This window comes from Oncorhynchus masou, chromosome 24, assembly GCF_036934945.1.
Source record: "Oncorhynchus masou masou isolate Uvic2021 chromosome 24, UVic_Omas_1.1, whole genome shotgun sequence".
In the NCBI taxonomy this organism is placed as follows: Eukaryota; Metazoa; Chordata; class Actinopteri; order Salmoniformes; family Salmonidae; genus Oncorhynchus; species Oncorhynchus masou.
In genome coordinates, this window is record NC_088235.1 from 39950676 (window position 1) to 39976317 (window position 25642).

The 25642-nt window shown below is 41.4% G+C and overlaps 2 protein-coding genes across 4 annotated transcripts; one reads left to right on the forward strand and one right to left on the reverse strand.

Moving 5' to 3' along the window:
* Nucleotides 1-1630: 1630 nt before the first annotated feature.
* Nucleotides 1631-7696, reverse strand: LOC135512171 (arginine vasopressin-induced protein 1-like). 3 transcript variants are annotated; one of them, XM_064933893.1, is made up of 5 exons: nt 7533-7696; nt 6629-6744; nt 5679-5850; nt 5297-5505; nt 1631-4956 (listed from the first exon to the last, which is right to left on the reverse strand). In XM_064933893.1, exons 2-5 carry the CDS (start codon nt 6643-6645, stop codon nt 4695-4697), a joined length of 660 nt encoding a protein of 219 aa, XP_064789965.1. In that variant the 5' UTR covers nt 6646-6744; nt 7533-7696; the 3' UTR covers nt 1631-4694. The 3 variants fall into 3 exon arrangements, with proteins under 3 accessions (XP_064789965.1, XP_064789966.1, XP_064789967.1); XM_064933894.1 differs by lacking the exon at nt 7533-7696 and adding an exon at nt 6960-7519; XM_064933895.1 differs by lacking the exon at nt 6629-6744.
* A 16067-nt stretch (nt 7697-23763) lies between these two features.
* marveld1 (MARVEL domain containing 1) lies at nt 23764-25252 on the forward strand. Its single transcript, XM_064933093.1, has one exon. It carries the CDS (start codon nt 24031-24033, stop codon nt 24517-24519), a length of 489 nt encoding a protein of 162 aa, XP_064789165.1. The 5' UTR covers nt 23764-24030; the 3' UTR covers nt 24520-25252.
* The last annotated feature ends 390 nt before the right edge of the window (nt 25253-25642 follow it).

Consider the following 25642-nt stretch of genomic DNA (forward strand, 5'->3'; position numbering starts at 1 on the left):
AGAGTTAGAACTAAAGGCAAAGTTGAAGCAACAGAAATTACAGCTTGAGCACACTCCAGCCTATTATGTGTTTGAATGGGACTGGTGTATCTCGTAAACAAGATTTGGAATCAGACGTGAATGAACCCTTTGTTTCAGATGGGTTCGTGTCTCTGAGGAGAAGCAATGGTATTAAGCAGCCAGTGAAGATGCTGCGAGTCACTGGGGCAGCCCAGTCCTTCATTCTGGAGGGTGTTTTGCCTTTGTCTGACACTTAAACAAATGGTTACGGTGTGTTGGTACAAGACATGGAGATGGGTTGTATGGAAGTTTCCTCTGGTGGAAGCTATGGCTTGTTGGATTAGTGTCGCTGCCACCGCTTTACCAACTGATTGCTCACTCTCTTCCAGTTGCGTGGGTATATGTTGATGTATCGATTTTAGAGGCTCGATTTAAACTTTGTCTGGTTTCTACATATAACCACAGTATTGTCAATTCAAAACTGAGCGACTCACTCCATGCATCCACACATGCACCTACCTGATATCTTACACATTCTCATGTTCTTAATTCTGTGTGTGTTTTTGTTTTACTTGTTTCAAAAATCTGTATATACAGTATATTAATAGTACTACTTATTTTGATTACTGAATTGTTGGGAAAGAGCAAGCAAGTAAGGAATTTCACTGTACTTGTGCACATGACAACTTGAGATCTGATGTGATTGATAAAAATACCAATTAGTGGAAAAAACAGAATTAGGGTGCATGTCTAAACACAGCCTATTTGACAATCATATCTGTATATCATACATTTGTCTGAAAGTTCTGTTATGTTACATCCTACATGTAATTTTAAACAAGCCCCATCCACCTTCCTCCTGAAGAGCCACCGGATATCAGCTAATCAAAATCCCAGTGAGAAGCTAATTAGATTAATCAGTTCTGTTAGAGCAGAGCTGGAGAAAAAGGTCTGTATAGTCATAGTAGCTCTCCAAGAGAATGGCATATTGCCTCCACCTATCCAAGACTAAGATCTACAGGAGTGAGTTGGCCTGGTTGGGGGGGGGGGGGGGCTAAGGATAGATCTAGAATTCAGGATAGCCTGGTTGTTTCTGGACGAAGCCTCACTGCGGAGCCCAATGATTTCAGATCTGAAGGGTCTGAATATGTATAGTGTAGTAGTTGAACTTTCATAAAATTCTCTACAGAAATGGAAACATTGAAGAGTTAGGGAGCGAATTGGAACAGATGGGTAGTCTCTTGTATGGTTATACCATGCATGTTGGGAGATGCAGTCAGGTGATCAAGGGTTGCTGTTGGTGATGACTTGCTCAACTGTGTCAGAGGTCAGCAAAGGATCACTGCAGTCATATGACAAGGGTGTTGTGATTTATCCCATTGGTCAGCAGTACCTCCCGTTCACATGTCAAAAGATAAGTATGATGACCTGGTAACCCTCTGGCTATTTGTTTTCCTCTATCCCTCTCTCAATCCCTTTATCCTTCCTTTACATCATCTCTCTTATCTCACATGGTTGCTAGTAAAGGTCAGACAAATTCAGAACACTAACCAAATACAGCAACACAAAATTCCAACATACAAACTCTGTTCTACTATTGGTTCATAAACAATCCACAAAGACAACACAATATTTATCAACACCTTTAATCAAACTATGCAATCACATCTTTGATATATACACACACACAGTTGAAGTCAGAAGTTTACATATGTTGGAGACATTTAACTTGTTTAAGTGTTTCAACCACGCCACACATTTCTTGTTAACAAACTATAGCTTTGGCAAGTCTGTTAGGACATTACTTTGTGCATGACATAAGTAATTTTCCAACAATTGTTTAAAGACCGATTATTTCACTTAATCACAATTCCAGTGGGTCAAACGTTTACATACACTAAATTAACTGCCTTTAAAAAACAGCTTGGAAAATTCCAGAAAATTATGTAAAGGCTTTAGAAGCTTCTGATAATTGACTAATTGGCAATTTGAGTCATTTGAAGGTGCACCTGTGGATGTATTTCAAGGCCTACCTTCAAACTCAGTGCCGCTTTGCTTGACATCATGGGGGAAAAAAGAAATCAAAAGAAAATCAGCCAAGACCTCAGAAAAGAAATGTGGACCTCTACAAGTTTGGTTCATCCTTGGGAGCAATTTCCAAATGCCTGAAGGTACCACTTTCATCTGTACAAACAATAGTACGCAAGTGCAAACACCACGGGACCACGCAGCAGTCATACCGCTCAGGAAGGAGACGCGTTCCGTCTCCTAGAGATGCGAAAAGTGCAAATCAATCCCAGAACAGCAAAAGGACCTTGTGAGGATGCTGGAGGAAACAGGTACAAAATTATCTATATCCACAGAAAAAACGAGTCCTATAATCGATATAACCTGAAAGACTGCTCAGCGAGGAAGAAGCCACTGCCATAAAGCCAGACTACGGTTTGCAACTGCACATGTGGACCAAGATCGTACTTTTTGGAGAAATGTCCTCTGGCCTGATGAAACAAAAATAGAACTGTTGGGCCATAATGACCATCGTTATGTTTGGAGGACAAAGGGTGGGTTCTTGCAAGCCGAAGAACACCATCCCAACCGTGAAGCATGGGGGGGGGGGCATCATGTTGTGGGGGTGCTTTGCTGCAGGAGGGACTGGGGAACTTCACAAAATAGATGCCATCATGAGGGTGGAAAATTGTGTGAATATATTGAAGCAACATCAAGACATCAGTCAGGAAGTTTAAGCTTGGTCACGAATGGGTCTTCCAAATGGACAATCACCCCAAGCATACTTCCAAAGTTGTGGCAAAATGGCTTAAGGACAACAAAGTCAAGGTATTGGAGTGGCCATCAAAGCTAGAACACTTGTGGGTAGAACTGAAAAAGTGTGTGCGAACAAAGGAGGCCTACCAACCTGACTCGGTTACACCAGCTGTGTCAGGAGGAATGGGCCAAAAATCCCCCAACTTATCGTTGGAAGCTTATGCAAGGCTACCTGAAACATTTGACCCAAATGAAACAATTTAAAGGCAATGCTACCAAATACTAATTGAGTATATGTAAACCTCTGACCCACTGGGAACGTGAAAGAAATAAATGAAAAATCCCTGTACTATTTTTCTGACATTTCACATTCTTAAAAATAAAGTGCTGATCCTAATTGACCTAAGACAGGGAATGTTTACTAGGATTAAAATGTCAGGAATTTTGAAAAACTGAGTTAAAAATGTATTTGGCTAAGGTGTATGTAAACTTCACCTGTAGAAATATAGATTTAAAAATAATTTAAATCAATGAATGTCAAGTTCAGTTACTGTATGTATGGAAGACCATATACTGTAGTGTCAAATTAAAGGCAACATTAACATATTGAAGTGATACATTTTTTGGTTTCTCCTTCCTTGTACATTGACCAGGTATGAGTTGGGCCATGAGTTTTTCCTGTCACCTGACCAAGAAAATGTGTCCTAGTTATAGGCTACATCTAGGGCCCAGTGTTTTACCCTAGTTTTTGCCAACCTTGTCTAGCATGAGAACCATTTATAAAAATAAAAAAGTTACCAGCTACTCATTTTTATCAAGCTTTCGAATAGGAAACTTCTCATCTCCCCTGAAACTCTTCCTCTGGTCCTTAGTGTACAAGAGAAAGTAGTGCAGTTTCAAAATTGGATGTTCTGAGTCCATGGCAATGCTTAAATCACATCAGAATAGCATTAATTTTTGGTCTGGAAGGAAACTAACAAATTGATTTGAGTGTAATTGCCCTTTAATTGTGCATCTGGCCCTTTAACCTCTGAGATCGGTGTCCTTATACCGGGACAGGTGTTGCTAACGTGCGCTAATCTGACTAGAATGACGTAAGTAACAGCCAACTTTCAGCACAGCACTTAGTTTGATACATTATTTACCGTCAGAGGTGAATGTATTTACATTCAGTAATCTTGCTCTGGTTTGTCATCCTGAGGGTCCAAGAGATAAGATGTAGCATAGTTTTGTTTGATAAAATCAATTTCTATATTCAAATGTAGGAACTGGGTTCTAAAGTTTGAACCCCTGCTGTTTCGGTTTTTACACATTGAAAAGGAAATAACGATACCAGCCGACACTTGTCCCTGTATGGAATGAGTTCCACAACCCTGGTCGAAATGTTGACTTCTTCAAAATATCTCCTTTCCAGTTGACATCAACTTATTTTCCTTTCTTTTTAGGATGCACCTTGGCACGTGTCTAATTTGGAGAATCAAATTACCAAAATACTTCATTCAAAAACAAGTCCAGGTGGAATTGAGCTCTCCCGAAGTGCTCTGCTATATCCCACAGTCGAAACCTCTTTCCTTAATCCTTTGTATGAATTCAAGGTCTAATACGTGATGCTCTTAAAAGACATGTGACAAACAGAAGAACAGATAAGCCAGTTCCTGAGAGAGAAGGAAATGTTAGAATATCATATCAAAGTGTTCCCCCATCTTGTAGATCCAGTTTGTTCTTCATTGATCTGATCTTGGTTGGACAGAGGTAAACATATATAGTATCTTTGACTGTCACTCGCTGAACTAGGGTTGGTCATTACTCCACGTAGAAGTTGTCCCCAACCACAGATCTAGGATCCGTTTACCATGACCTAATACACACATGAATGATTAGTGGGGGAAGGGATCTAGGGGCAACAAAGTCATCCTAGTCCTCTGTGTCCATCAGTGGAGGATGCGGTGGAGGTACCTCTCCGGGTCGCTCTCCCCTCCTTTCTTCAGTAGAGCTCCTGGTCTGGCTGGTCTCTCAGAGGCCCCTGCAGGGCCTTGGCCCTCAGTTAGGTCCTCTCTGACTCCTGTAGCGCCTCTGGGGCCCTTATGAGTCAGTGGCTGTGAATCGGGGCTGCTGTGTTTTGCTCTTGCCTCCATCTTGCTGTCTGATGACTGCTCTTCGCTCTGCTGGCTACTCTCTGAACTCTTACCAATCCTGTAGAAACAAGCCAAAGTTCAGGGAGTTATTGTGCTTTGTGAGGACTTGGAAAAAGTTCAACGTTATGAAGGATTCAAATCAGACATTTTAATCTCTAGATTGTGATTAAATTGTGTGTGTGTGCGATTGTATGTGGAAAATGAGAAGGCATTGAGAGCATTCGGTGTGTGTGTGAGAGACAGTCACCCACCTCGGATGCTTGAACACCCATAACCAGCATGGTCCTAGTGTCTCTCCCCTCAACATACCAGTGTGTGTAAATATTCATGATTATTATATTTATATCAAATTATTATTTTTGCAAATCATAACGGCATATTACATAATGCCAACCCACCTGAGATGATTAAATGCCCGGAGCCAGCGCGACCCCAGTGTGTCTCGCCCCTCCACTCTGAGTCCTCTCCGTCGGCCCCTCGCCCTCAGTCCTATCAGGGCCTGCGCCAGCTCAGCCTCGTCCCCGTGGCCCCACACCAGCTCAGCCCTCTGCTCTGCATCCTGGTCCCCAGCTGCCGTGAACAGCCTCTGCAGCTGACGCAGGTTCACCTTGGGGGGGGGGGGGGTACATTAACAACCTTTATACAGCCAGAAGATTGAATGATTCCTAATTGTTGTTCCTTACCGTAACCTCGCCCCATTAATCCAAACCCTTGACATTTGTTAATCACTATGCCTAACCTATACCTCTGAATCTGCTTCCTAAATAATACCAAACTCACCCCGCCAAAAATGTTCCCTGAGCCAGCCTTCCTACTCCTCCGCTCAGCGAGACGCCACAGTGTGGAGGGCCCTGCCACCGTGGAGGAGAGAGACGGAGAGGCTGCCTCCGCATCCATCCTCCCCAAGTGAGAGGCTGCAAGGGCGGTAGGCGATGCCGCGAGATGGGCCTTCCTGTGGAGGATAGGAAAGGTTAGGGATAAGTGCTAGAACTCACTTGTTGCAATTGTATGTCATGTCAGTCTTTCTATGGGCAACATGACCTTACTCAGTGGAATGATTGTGCTAGTAACAGACTTGGGATGGTGTGACTGAAGCATGTCCTGGTCAAGGGAAACTCCAGGTTCTTATTTTTTCCTGGCCAGGTTATGGTTTAGGAAAACCTCCTGGCCTTGTGTGAGGGCACACTGTAGGATGCAAGGCAAGCTCCTGCCAGTCTCTACCGTTCCTTGATTATTTAATCCTGCTTGACGGATCAGAGGGGAACTTAATCGGCCTTGCTTGAAAGCCCATTACACTGCAGATGGTAATAATCAATCTAGCTATACAGTAACTCTGGTAAGAACCAGTCCACCTAGTAACTAAGTCTGCTTGGTCACATGAGGAACTAATGGTATTAGCAGAGTAGCTACCTGGCTGTGTCACTAGATCAACAGTACTGGAGGAAATAAGGGATCTGCTCCAATAGTCACACTAGAATTCCACTTGGAATGCATGCACAATACATTTCCCAATTTTAGGTTCTCACACTCAGAAAGCCACTAAAATATTATGCACCGAAGATGACACATCAATAATGTAATTGAAAGGTCTTTAACTTAAGTAATTGCATTAAAAAATGGAAATAAAGAATGTAGCAAATACACATAGGCCATGCACATCATTCAACCCTATGTGCATCACAGCAGGTGGGTGGAGCTAGCCTCTTAAAACCCCAGAGTGAAATACTTACACTCTGGTCTCTAACATGTAGGCTCAGTATTCCTGAACAGTCCCATTACAAGTCAGAATGTTGAACAAACTCCCAATGTAAAGTTCAGACGATTTTGCCTCTTTGTTGGAGGTAATCTGTGACAAAACACGCACAGGGAAGCTTTATCAACCCGACCTTTTAACACATGACAAACACTTGCACAATATGGGAGAGCCTAACCGAACCAGACAGAATGTGGTCCCTCTCAATCAGCTGGCAAATTTCAAACACTTCCAGTTGATTATGAGGGAACATGTTTCAGTCCACTACAATGTGTTAGGAGATTGAAAATAAGAGGGACTGAACCTACTTGCGCTGCAAACAGTCAGGTAAACAACACTTATCTCCACCTCCTACCATCAAAATGACAAACAACCTGTAGTTAGTGTAAATATAATTTTAGTCAACATTCTGGCTTGTATAGCCTTTTTTTAGGCAGATGTCTTTCAGATTGAATATCCATGGGGTAAACCTTCAATGAACAAAAAAGCAAATACAAAAACAGAAATATACAAGAGTACATAAACCGAAGACTGTCGAGATAACCCCATACATTTGAAATTTGTCAGTTAACCTTTGTTACAATTTCTACCCCATGGAACGGTCTGTTCAGGCAAAGCAGACACGCACTTTGTTGGCATAAAGATGTGACGTTCAAAGCCAATTAGCTTATCCAGTGAGGCAATAAGAGCCGACAATAACTATTTCTATTTTGTTAGTTGGCGTCAAAAGAAACATATTTGGACTTATTTTCTGTAAAAGGTACAAGGTCAGAGCTACGGTGCATCCAAACAAATTAATTAGAATATTAGTACTCTACACAATATAGGTCAAGTCTCATGCATGAAAGCCGAATAAAAGACGAGCCTAAACACGTTCTTACCCGGCGGCCAAGATGATAGCGACTTTCGTTCTGATGCTTTTCCCAAGAGAAATTCCTCTAAATCCTTTAGTGCTATGCTACGGTTATTTCGTCAATATGGCTAACAAAATACATTTGATTTATATGTTGCTCTGTCCACTCGTCGTTGATGTGGAGTCGTAGTTTGGGGTCTATACACCAATGAAAACGGATATGGTAATTAATCCCACTTTATAGGGCAACTGGAATGTTTTCTCGAGCAATCAGAAGGTTTGTGTGCGGGTCGAGGTGTGAAGCCCCGCCCCTTGGCCGCGTAGTTAATCCATTGACGTCAATGTTCCTGGCATGAGGCTGTCTGTGAAACACTGAGGTATCCGAGACGATTCGTGATTATAGGAGCGACAAAAAGTCTCTCCCAGACTGTGTGTGTGTGTGTGTGTGTGTGTGTGTGTGTGTGCGTGCGTGTATGCAACATCTCCATGTGCACACTAACTTCACAAGTCACAGGGGGTTGCACGAGTTGAATCTACTCATGACATGAAGGTATAACTGCATCATGGGACTTGACATCATGCTAACAATGAAGGCTAGGTTTACACAGGCAGCCCAATTCTGATATTTTTTCCACTAATTCGTCTTTTGACCAATCACATCAGATCTTTTCACATCAGATCTTTTTCAGAGCTGATCTTATTGGTTACAAGACCCACGTGAACCCATCACTAGGTTGCCATTATTCATTAGATATAAATATTTTCCCTATGTATTTTATTTTCATAACAATTGCAGAAGAAATGTCCCAAAGTAGCCATACAACAAATGATCATGCTCATCTCTCATTTATTTGGACCTAGTAGCCTAGTAAATAGATAGGCTATATGTATTTAAAGTTGTTTTTAAATCATAGGCAGTGCCATTTATAATACAGGTATTCAGTCGAATTTAACAATATTTTACATTGAAGTAGGCCTTAGCAAGCTACTGTAAGTACTGCAATTGCTTTTCCCCCCATCTGCTTTAGACAATTATTTCAGAATTCGCAGGCAGTCCATCTTATTTAGATTGGTGGAAAAGTTGATGCAAAACATTGTTGAATTCACTGCTGACAGGTCCACAGTTTACCATTGTTTTTTCTTTCAGAAACTGACAGTTCTTTTCCAGATAAATAATAAATTACTGCTAAAGATTAAAACATCCTGCCAACCAAGGTTATTATTGTTTATTTCTATTAGTTTTTAGATTTGTATTTGAAATTGAGTTAAGTTTCAGTTCATTTTCAGACTTGATTTACTAGTTTCCTTTTAGTTTCAGGTTGATAAAAAACATTTGTATCTCATTTTTATATAATTTAGTATCAGTTTTAGTGTTAGGGACAGAACATAGCTTTTCCATGGGTGGCTAGGAGTCATTTGTGTTGTTGGCCTGTAGTTATTTTTTTGCGGATGTCACTTCTTGTCACTGGGGGGCAGTAATACATAAGGTGACTTGGAGAGACATAACATCTATGTATCAGTGGAGCCTCAGAGGAGGAAGGGGAGAATTATTCTCCTCAGTGAATTTCACAAAAAAAATCTAATATTGTAACATTAAAAAAGTGATCCTTTGTTGGTAAAACTATACTAAATATATTCATGTCACCAAATAATTGATTAAATCACACTGTTTTGCAATGAAGGTAGCCTCAACAGCACTCTGTATGGTAACGCCATGGTGTAGCCTGAGGACAGCTAGTTTCCATCCTCATATGGGTATATTGACTTCAATACAAAAACTAGGAGGATCATGGTTCTCACACCCTTCCATAGATTTCCCTAGTAATTATGACAACTTCCAGAAGACATTCTCCAACCTATCAGAGCTCTTGCAGCATGTTAGGCACCCAATCAAAGGATCAGAGAATTAATCTAGTACTGAAAGCATAAGCTACAGCTAGATAACACTGTAGTGCATAAAATGTGGTGAGTAGTTGACTCAAAGAGAGAGAAAGCCAATAGTTTAACAAATCTAAGCTTGAGGCCCTCAATCTCTCACAAATGATCAAAGAACCCACCAGGTAAAACCCCAAATCTGTAAACACGGGCACCCTCATAGATATCATCCTCACCAACTTGCCCTCCAAATATACCTCTGCTGTTTTCAACCAAGATCTCAGCGATCACTGCCTCATTGCCTGCATCTGTAACGTGTCTGCAGTCAAACGACCACCCCGCAAGCAGGCCTTCCTAATCGACCTGGCACGGGTATCCTGGAAGGAAAACATCCTGTGGCGTTCTGCATTAGCATCGAATAGCCCCCGTGATATGCAACTTTTCAGGGAAGTTAGGAACCAATATACACAGGCAGTTAGGAAAGCTAAGGCTAGCTTTTTAAAGCAGATATTTGCATCCTGTAGCACAAACTCAAAAAAGTTCTGGGACACTGTAAAGTCCATGGAGAATAAGAGCACCTCCTCCCAGCTGCCCACTGCACTGAGGCTAGGAAACACTGTCACCACCGATAAATCCACTATAATTGAGAATTTCAAAAACCATTTTCTACGGCTGGCCATGCTTTCCACCTGGCTACACCTACCCTGGCCAACAGCCATGCATTCCCCACAGCAACTTGCCCAAGCCTCCCCATTTCTCCTTCACCCAAATCCAGACAGCTGATGTTCTTAAAGAGCTGCAAAACCTGGACCCCTATAAATCAGCCGCGCTAGACAATCTGGACCCTCTCTTTAAAATAAATATCTGCCGAAATTGTTGCAACCCCTATTACTAGCCTATTCAACCTCTCTTTCGTATCGTCTGAGATTCCCAAAGATTGGAAAGCTGCCGCGGTCATCCCCCTCTTCAAAGGGGGAGACACTCTCGACCCAAATTGCTACAGACCTATATCTATCCTTTCCAAGGTCTTCGAAAGCCAAGTCAACAAACAGATTACCGACCATTTCAAATCCTACCGTACCTTCTCCGCTATGCAATCTGGTTTCTGAGCTGGTCATGGGTGCACCTCAGCCACGCTCAAGGTCCTAAACGATATAACTGCCATCGATAAGAGACATTACTGTGCAGCCGTATTCATCGACCTGGCCAAGGCTTTCGACTCTGTCAATCACCCAATTCTTATTGGCAGACTCAACAGCCTTGGTTTCTCAAATGATTGCCTCACCTGGTTCACCAACTACTTCTCTGATAAAGTTCAGTGTGTCAAATCGGAGGGCCTGTTGTCCGGACCTCTGGCAGTCTCTATGGGGGTGCCACAGGGTTCAATTCTCGGGCCGACTCTCTTCTCTGTATACATCAATGATGTTGCTCTCGGTGCTGGTGATTCTCTGATCCACCTCTACCAAGACGACACCATGCTGTATACTTCTGGCCCTTCTTTGGACACTGTGTTAACTAACCTCCAGACGAGCTTCAATGCCATTACAACTCTCCTTCCGTGGCCTCCAACTGCTCTAAAACTAAGTGCATGCTCTTCAACCGATCACTGCCCGCACCTGCCTGCCCGTCCAGCATCACTACTCTGGACGGTTCTGACTTAGAATATGTGGACAACTACAAATACCTAGGTGTCTGGCTAGACTGTAAACTCTCCTTCCAGACTCACATGAAGCATCTCCAATCCAAAATTAAATCTAGAATCGGCTTCCTATTTCGCAACAAATCATCCTTGACTCTCTGAGGTCATTAAAGATCCCATGGCACTTATCGTAAGAGTAGGGGTGTTAACCCCGGTGTCCTGGCTAAATTCCCAATCTGGCCCTCAAACCATCACGGTCACCTAATAATCCCCAGTTCACAATTGGCTCATTAATCCCCCTCCTCTCCCCTCCAACTATTCCCCAGGTTGTTGCTGCAAATGATAATGTCTTCTCAGTCAACTTTTTTTAGCCTGGTCACAGACAGCTGATATGTTGTGCACTGAAGTCCACAAGCAAAGGGAAAGCATCATGCAATAGCCTAAACCCATCAATGTTACATTGAGCTGGGTGAATGGAATATGAATGACAGTCATCCAATATGCTATAATAGGAATAAGACCATGGTCATTAAAAAAATTATCGTCCCCCCTCTTCTTAAACAGCACCAATCACCACTGATCTGTATCTGTGTTATGATGGCATCTGTGAGAGCATGGGCATCACCATTGAGGCCTTCCCCATCTTGAAATAGTACATTTTCTTCTTCACAAGTCAAATTTGTGACACGGCTGTCACAACTCCAACCGGGTCTTCGGGTAATGCCAACCGGGTCATCAGGAGGGATCAGCCAATGAAACTGGAAGTCCCACCCAGTTGACTAAATCAAAATGGCAAAAGTCCTTAATGGTGCTGCCCATGTTAACACAGCCCATGTTAAAACAGGCTTTGGGCCACTAGAGGACTCCATACAAGTCCATGGTCAGGACATAGGTTTGATTAGGTTTCAATTATAAATCAATCCTAATGTGTCTTGGATTTAAAGGATATGTGCCTAATATATGGATATGTGTTTTTTTAAACTTTAGTAGTAGATGTAAGAAGAATAAAGTACTTTTACCTTTATCTGACAGAAAGAGAGAGGAAAAAACAACTCATTAAGTCATGGCACATTTGACATGTTATGTTTATGTAATATTTAACATTATTACTGACTAACCCCTTTAAATAGTGTTAATAACAACAGCTGCATAAAAACAAACTGTTTCAGAGAGGTGGTCATTGGGTTTCTCAAGCCAGATGACTATTGTCCACAGACAGAGAATATTCTCTCCACAAACACTTGGGATGCAGGGGAAGAAACTAGATTCAGTGCCACAGGGCACGCACAGCTTTGGATAAACATCCATCCTTGCCTTCCAGAACTGGAGAGGTGACTCTGTAAACATGCCCCCCTTTACCTCTTCCAGGTATTTCCGCAGCTTACACAGGGGCACTTAATGCCCTGCCAGGTCGACCCCCGGCTGGACAGTGACCTCAGAAACAATCTTTGTTTCGAGGAGGCTATATTTCTGAAGCACTGTATGTAGTCGAGATGCTTGCTGGATTCACCGTACTGACATCTTCCTGGGGTCCTGCTGCTCTCTGTTGAGCAAAGTGATAGAGACACATTTGGGTCCATAAGGCAAGCTACTGCAGGGGTTGGATCGAAGTTAGCTGCCAGAGGATTCAGTATGCATGCGAAGAACAGTAAGTTCAGGAGGACCTGTGCCAACTGTTTTGCAACAATAGTGTCTGCAAGTGTGCCTCAAGGTTGAGAGGGCACGGCACCACATCAGACAGCTAGTTACTGGCTATGAGTTTGAAGTTGGTCAGTGTGGATGGCGAATGGCTCCAGCAACTTCACAAGCTGTTCTAGCTTGGACCAGTCACGCTCTGTGATCGCACTCAAATTTCTTCCCTATTAGCTCGTGATAGCTAGTTATGGTGATGCACAAGTTAGGCCTATTTGAACCATCAGCGTCTATTGGCAGATTCAGCTCAAAAACCCCATTAGAAAAAAAGCTTGAAAACCACATTTAATTTTTGCTCAAAGCTTAGAAGACAACCATTACAACTGAGCATAATTTATCATGGTTTTTATTTGATTTTAGTTCGGTTTGGAGTCAAAGCTAAAAGTTTCACATATGTATTTTTTACTGAATTGTTTCTCCAATTTTAGTTTTTCTTTTTAGTTTCTGTTTTCATTTACTATAATAACCTTACTGCCAACACAGTAAATAGACTGGTAGCTTATGTAAAACATTTGACAGTATGGGTAGGCTACAGTATTGCTATGCGATAGGAGCCCAACATCATTGCCTATACCAAGGCAGGATGGAGAAACCCAATAATCTATTGATAAACTAAAAATGTGTCTTTTGCATCTCGCGGCCTAATGCCAATAGTTACAAATTATACAGCAAATAAAGGGCATTATTGTCACCATAAAAGGTGAATGGAGGACATTTTCCACTTTTATTGCATGTTCCTGCGAGCACAATTTGATTTATAACGTGAAACATGTGTACGTATGGCCTGAGGCATCATGCCCATAGCACGTCCCCCCTGAGATTTCTCCTGTTAAAACTTTTTATTATTTCATCAAATTGATTTTTTTCCTCTCTGTAATACCACAAGCCACTTAGCAATTTTATAAAATTGTCTTTAGCTAGCCCAAATAGGTTCCCAATCTCCCAACCTTACAACTAGCTACCAAGAAGCCATTTCAGGCTATCAATCAAGTTATAGTAGCTAGCTTGTCTAACTATCTTAGCTGGCATGCCTGCTGACAAGTTTGGTAGACTTTAGAAAAGCAAGCAATTACTAAATGTACTGAATAAGACTACCATTCCTTATAATCTTTTACCCAGATTTTAACAAATGCAGAAAAGCATATTCAATGTTTCTTTAAGAACATAACCACCAGTCAGGAGGATACAGATGGCTCAAGATGTACTTTGCATTCGGAAAGTATTCAGACTCCTTCCCTTTTTCCACGGCTTTTTACGTTACAGTCTTATTCTAAAATTGATTAAATGTATTTCTTTCCTCATCAATCACACACACGATTTTTCAACAAGATCTCACGGTTTGACCAATTTTACTTCAAATTTCGAAGGTGTCAAATCTCAAATGTCAAATTTCAAAGTGTTTTGGCACCCTGAGTTGCTCCGCTGCTATTGCTGGAGCCTCACGGTTGGTTAAGTTTAGGCATTCATTCTGAATGTTAAAGTTTGGGATAGGGTTAAAACAACAACAAAAAAGGGTTCTCCCAAGTGGCGCAGGGGTCTAAGGTGTCGGGTCTAAGGACCCGGGTTCGATCCTGGGCTGTATCACAACCTGCTGTGAAAGGGAGTCCTATAGGGCGGCGCACAATTAGCCCAGCATCGTCTGGATTACTGGATGGTTTTTAGCCTATTCTGATGGGAGGTTACAGGGCTAAGAGTACTATGGAAGGCTCCTGATCAGTTCTTCCTAATAGATTAATAGCTGACTTACAGTGGCTGGCAAAAGTATTCACCCCCTTAGCATTTTTCCTATTTTGTTGCCTTACAACCTGGAATTCAAATTGATTTTGGGGGGGGGGGTTGAATCATTTGATTTACACAACATGCTTACCACTTTGAAGATGCAAAACATTGTTTTTATTGTGAGAAACAAAGGAATAAGACAACAAAAAAAACAGAAAACTTGAGCGTGCATAACTATTCAACCCCCCAAAGTCAATACTTTGTCGAGCTACCTTTTGCAGCAATTATAACTGCAAGTATCTTGGGGTATGTCTCTATAAGCTTGGCACATCTAGCCACTGGGATTTTTGCCCATTTTTCAAGGCAAAACTGCTCCAGCTCCTTCAAGTTGGATGGGTTCCAGGAATCCTTAAGGCATACCAGAGATTCTCAATTGGATTGAGGTCTGGGCTTTGACTAGGCCATTCCAAGACATTTAAATGATTCCCCTTAAACCACTCGAGTGTTGCTTTAGCAGTATGCTTAGGATCATTGTCCTGCTGGAAGGTGAACCTCTGTCCCAGTCTCAAATCTCTGGAAGACTGAAACAGGTTTCCCTCAAGAATTTCCCTGTATTTTTGCGCCATCCATCATTCCTTCAATTCTGACCAGTTTCCCAGTCCCAGCCGATGACAGACATTCCCACAGCATGATGCTGCCACCACCATGCTTCACTGTGGGGATGGTGTTCTCGGGGTGATGAGAGGTGTTGGGTTTGTGCCAGACATAGCATTTTCTTCAATGGCCAAAAAGCCATTGAGGAAATTTTAGTCTCATCTGACCAGAATACCTTCTTCCATACGTTTGGGGAGTCTCCCACATGCCTTTTGGCAAACACCAGATGTTTGCTTATTTTTTCTTTAAGCAATAGCTTTTTTTCTGGCCACTCTTTTTTTTTACATTTATTTAACCAGGCAAGTCAGTTAAGAACAAATTCTTATTTTCAATGATGGCCTGGGAACAGTGGGTTAACTGCCTGTTCAGGGGCAGAACGACAGATTTGTACCTTGTCAGCTTGGGTTACTAGTCCAACGCTAGTCCAACGCTCTAACCACTAGGCTACACTGCCGCTTCCATAAAGCCCAGCTCTGTGGAGTGTGCGGCTTAAAGTGGTCCTATAGACAGATACTCTAATCTCAACTGTGGAGCTTTACAGCTCCTTCAGGGTTATCTTTTGTCTCTTTGTTGCCTCTCTGATTATTAATTCCCTCTTTGCCTGGTCTATGAGTTTTGGTGTGCGGCCTTCTCTTGGCAGGTTTGTTGTGGTGCCATATTCTTTCCATTTTCTAATAATGGATTTAGTGCTGCTCCGTGGGATGTTCAAAGTTTCATATTTTTTTATAACCCAACCCTGATTTGTACTTTGTCCCTGACCTGTTTGGAGAGCTCCTTGGTCTTCATGGTGCCACTTGCTTGGTGGTGCCCCTTGCTTAGGGGTGTTGCAGACTCTGGGGCCTTTCAGAACTGGTGTATATATACTGAGATCATGTGACACTTAGATTGCACGAAGGTGGACTTTATTTAACTTACTATGTGACTTCTGGAGTTTATTTTTTATTTTATTTCGCCTTTATTTAACCAGTTGAGAACAAGTTCTCATTTACAACTGCGACTTGACCAAGATAGAGCACAGAAGTGCGACACAAACAGCACAGAGTTACACATGGGATAAACAAATGCACAGTACATAACACAATAGAAAAGTCTATACACAGTGTGTGCAAATGTAGAAAGATTAGGGAGGTAAGGCAATAAATAGGACATAGTGGCGAAATAATTGCAATTTAGAAATTAAACACTAGAGTGATAGATGTGCATAAGGTGTATGTGGAAGTAGAGATACTGGGGTGCAAAGGAGCAAAAAAAAATAAAAATATGTGGATGAGGTAGTTGGGTGGGCTATTTACAGATGGGCTATGTACAGGTGCAATGATCGGTAAGTTGCTCTGACAGCTGATGCTTAGTCAGGGAGACGTAAGTCTCCAGCTTCAGTGATTTTTGCAATTCGTTCCAGTCATTGGCAGCAGAGAACTAGAAATAACTGGACGGAAAGGCGGCCAAAGGAGGAGTTGGCTTTGTGGTTGACCAGTGAAGTATGCCTACTAGAGCGTGTGCTACGGGTGGGTGCTGCTATGGTGACCAGTGAGCTGAGCTAAGGCGGGGCTTTACTTAGCAAAAACGTATAGATGACCTGGAGCCAGTGGGTTTGGTGAAGAATATGAAGCGAGGGCCAGCCAACGACAGTATACAGGTCGCAATGGTGGGTAGTATATGGGGCTTTGGTGACAAAATGGATGGCACTGTGACAGACTACATCCAATTTTCTGAGTAGAGTGTTGGAGGCTATTTTGTAAATGACATCGCTGAAGTCAAGGTTCTGCAGGAAAGTTGGTTTTACGAGGGTATGTTTGGCAACATGAGTGAGGAGGCTTTGTTGCGAAATAGGAAGCTGATTCTAGATTTAATTTTGGATTGGTTATTGGTTTCACCAGATCTTATTTAGGGGCTTCATAGCAAAGGGGGTGAATACATATTCACACAACACTTTTCAGTTTTTTAATTTTTAGATGTATTTTTTTTTTCATTTCACATCTCCAATTTGTACTATTTTGTGTATGTCCATTACATGAAATTCTAATAAAAAATACATTTAAATTACAGGTTGTAATGCAACAAGGGGGGTGAATACTTTGGCAAGGCACTATAACTCAACTCTATGGTGAATGTCTATTTTCATACCCAAATGTGTACAAAGCTGTCATCAAGACAAAGAGTGGCTACTTTGAAGAATCTAAAATATGCAATATATTTGGATTTGTTTAACACTTTTTTGGCTACTACATGATTCCATATGTGTTATTTAAGGGTTTTGATCAGTGGTGGAAAAAGTACCCAATTGTAATACTTAAAAGTAAAAAGTAAAAGTACAGATGCCTTAATAGAAAGTTACTCAAGTAAAAGTGAAAGTCACCCAGTAAAATACTACTTGAGTAAAAGTCTAAAAGTATTTGGTTCTAAATATACTTAAGTATCAAACATATATGGAATTGGTACAATATACTTAAGTACTAAAAGTAAAAGTATAAATAATTTCAAATTCCTTATATTAAGCAAAGCAGATGGCACCATTGTCTTGTTTATAAAATGTACAGATAACCAGGGGAACACTCCAACACTCAGACATCATTTACAAATGATGCATTTGTGTTTAATGAACCTGCCAGATCAGAGACAGTAGGGATGACCATGTGTTCTCTTGATAAGTGTGTGAATGTGACCATTTTCTTGTCCTGCTAAGCACTCGACATGTAACGAGTACTTTTGGGTGTCAGGGAAAATGTATGGAGTAAAAAGTATATTATTTTCTTCAGGAATGTAGTGAAGTAAAAGTAGTAAAAAATATAAATACTAAAGAAAAGTACAGATACCCAAATACATATAATATATATATATATATATATATATATATATATATATATATATATATATATATATATATATATATATATAGTACCAGTCAAACGTTTGGACACACCTTCTCATCAAGGGATTTTATATATATATATACAGTGCCTTGCGAAAGTATTCGGCCCCCTTGAACTTTGCGACCTTTTGCCACATTTCAGGCTTCAAACATAAAGATATAAAACTGTATTTTTTTGTGAAGAATCAACAACAAGTGGGACACAATCATGAAGTGGAACAACATTTATTGGATATTTCAAACTTTTTTAACAAATCAAAAACTGAAAAATTGGCCGTGCAAAATTATTCAGCCTCTGTACTTTCGTGCAGCAAACTCTCTCCAGAAGTTCAGTGAGGATCTCTGAATGATCCAATGTTGACCTAAATGACTAATGATGATAAATACAATCCACCTGTGTGTAATCAAGTGTCCGTATAAATGCACCTGCACTGTGATAGTCTCAGAGGTCCGTTAAAAGCGCAGAGAGCATCATGAAGAACAAGGAACACACCAGGCAGGTCCGAGATACTGTTGTGAAGAAGTTTAAAGCCGGATTTGGATACAAAAAGATTTCCCAAGCTTTAAACATCCAAATGAGCACTGTGCAAGAGATAATATTGAAATGGAAGGAGTATCAGACCACTGCAAATCTACCAAGACCTGGCCGTCCCTCTAAACTTTCAGCTCATACAAGGAGAAGACTGATCAGAGATGCAGCCAAGAGGCCCATGATCACTCTGAATGAACTGCAGAGATCTACAGCTGAGGTGGGAGACTCTGTCCATAGGACAACAATCAGTCGTATATTGCACAAATCTGGCCTTTATGGAAGAGTGGCAAGAAGAAAGCCATTTCTTAAAGATATCCATAAAAAGTGTTGTTTAAAGTTTGCCACAAGCCACCTGGAAGACACACCAAACATGTGGAAGAAGGTGCTCTGGTCAGATGAAACCAAAATTGAACTTTTTGGCAACAATGCAAAACGTTATGTTTGGCGTAAAAGCAACACAGCTCATCACCCTGAACACATCATACCCACTGTCAAACATGGTGGTGGCAGCATCATGGTTTGGGCCTGCTTTTCTTCAGCAGGGACAGAGAAGATGGTTAAAATTGATGGGAAAATGGATGGAGCCAAATACAGGACCATTCTGGAAGAAAACCTCATGGAGTCTGCAAAAGACCTGAGACTGGGACGGAGATTTGTCTTCCAACAAGACAATGATCCAAAACATAAAGCAAAATCTACAATGGAATGGTTCAAAAATAAACATATCCAGGTGTTAGAATGGCCAAGTCAAAGTCCAGACCTGAATCCAATCGAGAATCTGTGGAAAGAACTGAAAACTGCTGTTCACAAATGCTCTTCATCCAACCTCACTGAGCTCGAGCTGTTTTGCAAGGAGGAATGGGAAAAAAATTCAGTCTCTCGATGTGCAAAACTGATAGAGACATACCCCAAGCGACTTACAGCTGTAATCGCAACAAAAGGTGACGCTACAAAGTATTAACTTAAGGGGGCTGAATAATTTTGCACGCCCAATTTTTCAGTTTTTGATTTGTTAAAAAAGTTTGAAATATCCAATAAATGTCGTTCCACTTCATGATTGTGTCCCACTTGTTGTTGATTCTTCACAAAAAAATACAGTTTTATATCTTTATGTTTGAAGCCTGAAATGTGGCAAAAGGTCGCAAAGTTCAAGGGGGCCGAATACTTTCGCAAGGCACTGTATATACGCTACTGTTCAAAAGTTAGGGGTCATTTAGAAATGTCCTTGTTTTTGAAAGAAAAGCACATTTCTTGTCCATTAAAATAACATCGAATTGATCAGAAATACAGTGCAGACATTGTTAATGTTGTAAATGACTATTGTAGCTGGAGAATATCTACATAGGTGTACAGAGGCCCATCATCATCAACCATCACTCCTGTGTTCCAATGTCACGTTGTTTTAGCCAATCCAAGTTTATCATTTTAAAAGGCTAATTGATCATTAGAAAACCCTTTTGCAATTATGTTAGCACAGCTGAAAACTGTTGTCCTGATTAAAGACTAGTTGAGTATCTGGAGCATCAACATTTGTGGGTTCGATTACAAGCTCAAAATGGCCAGAAACAAAGTACTTTCTCCTGAAACTCATCAGTCTATTCTTGTTCTGAGAAATGAAGGCTATTCCATGTGAGAAATTGCAAAGAAACTGAAGATCTCGTACAACACTGTACTATTCCCTTCACAGAACAGCGCAAACTGGATCTAACCAGAATAGAAAGAGGAGTGGGAGACACAACTGAGTACAACTGAGCAAGAGGAGCAAGAGGACAAGTACATTAGAATACATTAGAGTGTCTAGTTTGAGAAACAGACGCCTCACAAGTCCTCAACCTAGCAGCTTCATTAAATAGTACTGGCAAAACACCAGTCTCAACGTCAACAGTGAAGAGGAGAAAGTTCCTATGTCCAGCGTCTGTGTTCTTTTGCCCATCTTAATCTTTTCTTTTTAATGACCAGTCTGAGATATGGCTTTTTTTCCAACTCTGCCTAATTTCCAAGAATTGTCCTGGTTTTACTATCCTTGTGGAGACTTTTGGAGATTTAAGTTCCCACCAGGCTGGGAAAAAAGGGAGAGCAATAAGTAGTGTCCCATATTACAAGCAACTGTATGATGACTTTACCGAAAAGCTCAGTCAACTACAAATACATTGGTGTACGCAGTCAAGTAAAGACATCCATGGCTCAAGTGTGAATGATGTTTACAGTGGAATTATAACTTACAGAAACGTTGCTATATCATAATGTGTACAATTCGTGAAAAGACTATAGGCAAATCACTTAAGAGACACACGGCGTGGCTAATCTCAGTGCGAACACTCCCGGTGAGAGCAGTATACCAATGGCGCTATTATGTTAAAACAAAAAAATGGCCAATGCCACCATGCACTGATGATGAACCAATTGAACACTTATTATTAGAGTATAGCAGAACTAAGGAAATCTGGGAACTAATGCAAGATTTTGGAGTAACTATTCAAGTCGAAACAAATTCCATGCTCTATGGGAAAATCGATGGAACGCTGAAAGAAATCTACAAAGACCTTTTTCACTTTATCATATGTATAGTGAACGCATAAATATGGAAAACCCGGTGCCAAATGACAACTTGAATAGTTACTTGAATAGTTACTCCAAAATCTTGCATTAGTTCCCAAAACAGTTTTTAAACAAATTAGAAGAGAACTGATAAGGAGCAGAACCATCTAAACGAAACGAGAAGGGGGTGAACAATGGGAAGTTCTTGACTTTTGATTAAAAAATACATATATATACAGCACCAGTCAAAAGTATGGACACACCTACTCATTCCAGGGTTCTTATTTTTTTTAAACTATTTTTTACATTGTAAAATAATAGTGAAGATATCAAAGCTATGAAATTACACATAAGGAATCACGCAGTAACCTAAAAAGTGTGAAAGAAATCTAAATATATTTTATATTTGAGATTCTTTAAAGTAGCCAACCTTTGCCTAAATGACAGCTTTGCACACTCTTGGCATTATCTCAACCAGCTTCATGAGGTTGTCACCTGGAATGCATTTCAATTAACAGGTGTGACTTGTTAAAAGTTAATTTGTGGAATTTCTTCTTCTTAATTTCCTTCTTAATGCGTTTGAGCCAATCAGTTGTGTTGCAAGGTAGGGGGGGTATACAGAAGATATCCCTATTTGGTAAAAGACCATGTCCATATTATGGCAAGTACAGCTCAAATAAGCAAAGAGATACTAGTCCATCATTACTTTAAGACATGAAGGTCAGTCAATCCGGAAAATGTCAAGAACTTTGAAAGTTTCTTCAAGTGCAGTCGCAAAAACCACCATGAAACTGGATCTCATGAGGCCCGCCACAGGAAAGGAAGACCCAGAGTTACCTCTGCTGCAGAGGATACGTTCATTAGAGTTACCAGCCTCAGAAATTGCAGCCCAAATAAATGCTTCACAGAGTTCAAGTAACAGACACATCTCAACATCAACTTTTCAGAGGAGACTGCATGAATCAGGCCTTCATGGTCAAATTGCTGCAAAGAAACCACTACTAAAGGACACCAATAATAAGAAGAGATTTGCTTGGACCAAGAAACACGAGCAATGAACATTAGACACTCTGCGATCACACTCTCCGCATCAAATATGAGTAAGACCTTTAAACAGGTCAACATTCACAAGGCCGCAGGACCAGACGGATTACCAGGACGTGTACTTTGAGCATCCGCTGACCTACTGGCAAGTGTCTTCACTGAAATGTTGAACCTCTCCCTGTCTGAGTCTGTAATACCAACATGTTTAAAGCAGACCACCATAGTCTCTATGCCCAAGAACACTAAGGTAACCTGCCTAAATGACAACCGACCCGTAGCACTCACGTCTGTTGCCACGAAGTGCTTTGAAAAGCTGGTCATGGCTCACATCAAATTCATTTATCCTGAAACCCTAGACCCACTCCAATTTGCACACCGCCCCAACAGATCCACAGATGATGCAATCTCTATTGCACTTCACACTGCCCTTTCACACTGGGACAAAAGGAACACTTATGTGAGAATGATATTCATTGACTACAACTCAGCGTTCAACACCATAGCACCATCAAAGCTCATCACTAAGCTAAGGACCCGGGGACTAAACACCTCCCTCTGCAACTGGATCCTGGACTTCCTGACGGGCCGCCCCCAGGTGGTAAGGGTAGGTAACAACACATCTGCCACACTGATCCTCAACACGGGGGCCCCTCAGGGGTGGTGCTCAGTCCCCTCCTGTACTCGCTGTTCACTCATGACTGCACTGCCAGGCACGACTCCAACACCACCATTAAGTTTGCCGATGACACAACAGTAGGCCTCATCACCAACAACGACGAGACAGCATATATGGAGGAGGTCAGAGACCTGGCCATATAGTGTCAGGACAACAATCTTTCCCTCAATGTGATCAAGACTAAGGAGATGATTGTGGACTACAGGAAAAGGAGGACCGAGCACACCCTCATTCTCACCAACGGGCTGTAGTGGAACAGGTTGATAACTTCAAGTTCCTTGGTGTCCACATCACCAAACAAACTAACATGGTCCATGCACAACAAGACAGTTGTGAAGAGGGCACGACAAAACCTAATCCCTCTCAGGAGACTGAAAAGATTTGGCATGGGTCCTTAGATCCTCAAAAGGTTCTGCAGCTGCACTATCGAGAGCATCCTAACTGGTTGCATCACTGCCTGGTATGGCATATTTGCATTGCCCCCCTGCAGAGTGAAGGAAAAACAGCCAACAAGTGCTCAGAATATGTGGGAACTCCTTCAAAACTGTTGGAAAAAGCATTCCAAGTGAAGCTGGTTGAGAGAATGGTAAGAGTGTGCAAAGCTGTCATCAAGGCAAAGGATGACTATTTTGAAGAATCTAAAATCTCAAATATATTTTGATTTGTTTAACACTTTTTTTGGTTACTACATGATTCCATATGTGTTATTTCAGAGTTTTGATGTCTTTACTATAATTATAAAATGTAGAAAATAGTAAAAATAAAGAAAAACCCTTTAATGAGTAGGTGTGTCCTTTTGACTGGTACTGTATGTAATGTAAATGTGTTGTAATTTACGATGTATGATATTATTCCAGTTTAAATAATAAAGATAGACTAATTTTATTTTTTAAAGTAAAAAAAGTGACAAAATAAGAAATGATTGTCTCATGAAAGAGAAAAATTAACAGAGTAAGCACTCCCTCCCAGTAGGAGGAGGAGGAGCATCCTTGGAATTCCAGTCCGTCCCCTGTCTCCTTCCCCCAACCCCTGGGTGAGAGGGGAGTGCTGTAGCCCTCCAAAGGAAACGGAAGAGACGAAACTCACAAAATCCTCATTTTAAAACCCCGGGGCTGTGAAGAAGAAAAGACAACTCTTTGACAACCTTTACACTTTATAACCACCTATTTAACACTCCACCCTCCCTTTTTATTTGTCATTTTTTTGTTGCTGTTTTTATTTTTATTTTGTGGCAGATTTTAAAGGACCCAGTGCTCAGTTAAAGGACCCAGTGTTCGCTGGATTAGAGATGCCCCCCCAGCCGGAGGTGAACAAACATTTCTGGGACTTCCTAAAGAGTTTTCTCGGCATTATCCGAATCCTCCAAATCCTTTTCGGAGCAGGACTATGGGTCACAATCGCCGCCAACAAATACGAAGGCTCCATCCACTTCGTCCTGTTCGTGGCCGTGCTCTTCTGGCTCCTCACCCTCACCGCGTTTTTTATCACTCTCCTGGACAAACAGGACCTTGTCCCCGTCTTGGGAGGGGACCGGTGGTTGCTTAGCAACCTGGTTCATGACATCGCTGCTGCGGTGCTGTATCTACCGGCGATCGGCGTCATGATCTACAAGACAGGGCGGTACGAGTACTGCAACCTGGAGCAATATAAACACCACTGCCTGTATAAAGTCTATCTGGCTGCTGCCGTGTTCGCATGTCTGACCGCTGTTGTGTATCTTGTCTCGTCGGTGTATGTTGGCTGTAGGAAGTGCCGGGGAGAGCAGACGGTGGTTTGAGAGAGGGGAGGACAGAGGGGGACAAAGGTGGAAGGGATATGTTGGAGGACTGGGGGAGGGAGGCAAGAGCTCTCCCTGGATAGGGGAGAGGGGAGGGGGTATTTTCTGTCCCACAAAGTGTCCTCTTGTCTTGGCGCAAACCCCTATAGGTTTGTCCATATTTTGTTCCGTAATTTAATGTCAGCTTAATTTCAGTAGTTTATCAACGTAGGCTACAGTACAATACTTTTTTGGTACAGTGTTTGTGCGTTGACTGACAACAACATTCCGAAACCATGAGCAGTCTACCGGACTTTTTACCAATGCCTTTGAAAAGCATACCTCTTATGCTTTGCAGCGTACTACAAGCTGTAATAGCAGGGGCATGATATGACATGCCTTTGATATGAAGATAACTACACCATATTTGTTGCCAATGTTTTTTTATATCCTTTTAGCCAGAAATAACACATGTCTATATCAAAAACAAAAACAATTATGTTCCTAATTATTCCTGAAGTGTCCTTCATGTTAAAACCAAATATTGATGAATTAAAAACAATGTCACTGAACACCAGAGACAAGGTTCTCTTATTTGGTAATAACACCTTCTGCATGTAGTGGCAGATATCATTTACAGAAGTAGCCTATTGCTACCACTATTATTATCATTATTTTGCAGTAATAGGTCTACACCAGTTTGTTTCATTAATAACTATTTCCAGGGTTATTTCAAATCTGAAAAGTACACATCTGCAAACTCTGTGTGTTTGCACCTGTTTGTGAATGATTATGGTGTTGGTGGCTTTCCAAAATGAGAAGCCAGTTTGGGGCTGGGAGCCCTCAGCTACTTCCTGTCTGAGACAAACATGCTTAACCAATCAGCAGGGGTCTCTGGGATGCCACATGAAAGACATGGAAGAGCGTGTGCTTTTACTCTGTAATCTCTGTGACTGGAACTGTGTGTGTCTGGGTACATATTTATGTGATTATTGTTATATCTGTGTGTGTCTGTGTGTCTGTGTGTCTGTGTAACTATGTGTGTGTGAGAGAGAGAGAGAGAGAGATGATACTGACTGGGAAGGGGATAAGTGTTGATAAGTGGTCTAGAAGTGGTCTGCAGGGAGAGTAGATGAGTAGTGGT

Excerpts from the sequence above, each read along its gene's own strand:
- LOC135512171 (XM_064933893.1), bottom strand. Across the intron at positions 5,506-5,678 it reads CAGGGAACATTTTTGGCGGG|GTGAACCTGCGTCAGCTGCA; the intron begins GTGAGTTTGGTA and ends CCCCCCCCCAAG. Across the intron at positions 4,957-5,296 it reads CGGGCATTTAATCATCTCAG|GATTGGTAAGAGTTCAGAGA; the intron begins GTGGGTTGGCAT and ends TTGTTTCTACAG.
- marveld1 (XM_064933093.1), top strand. The coding sequence starts at position 24,031 with ATGCCCCCCCAGCCGGAGGTGAACAAACATTTCTGGGACTTCCTAAAG.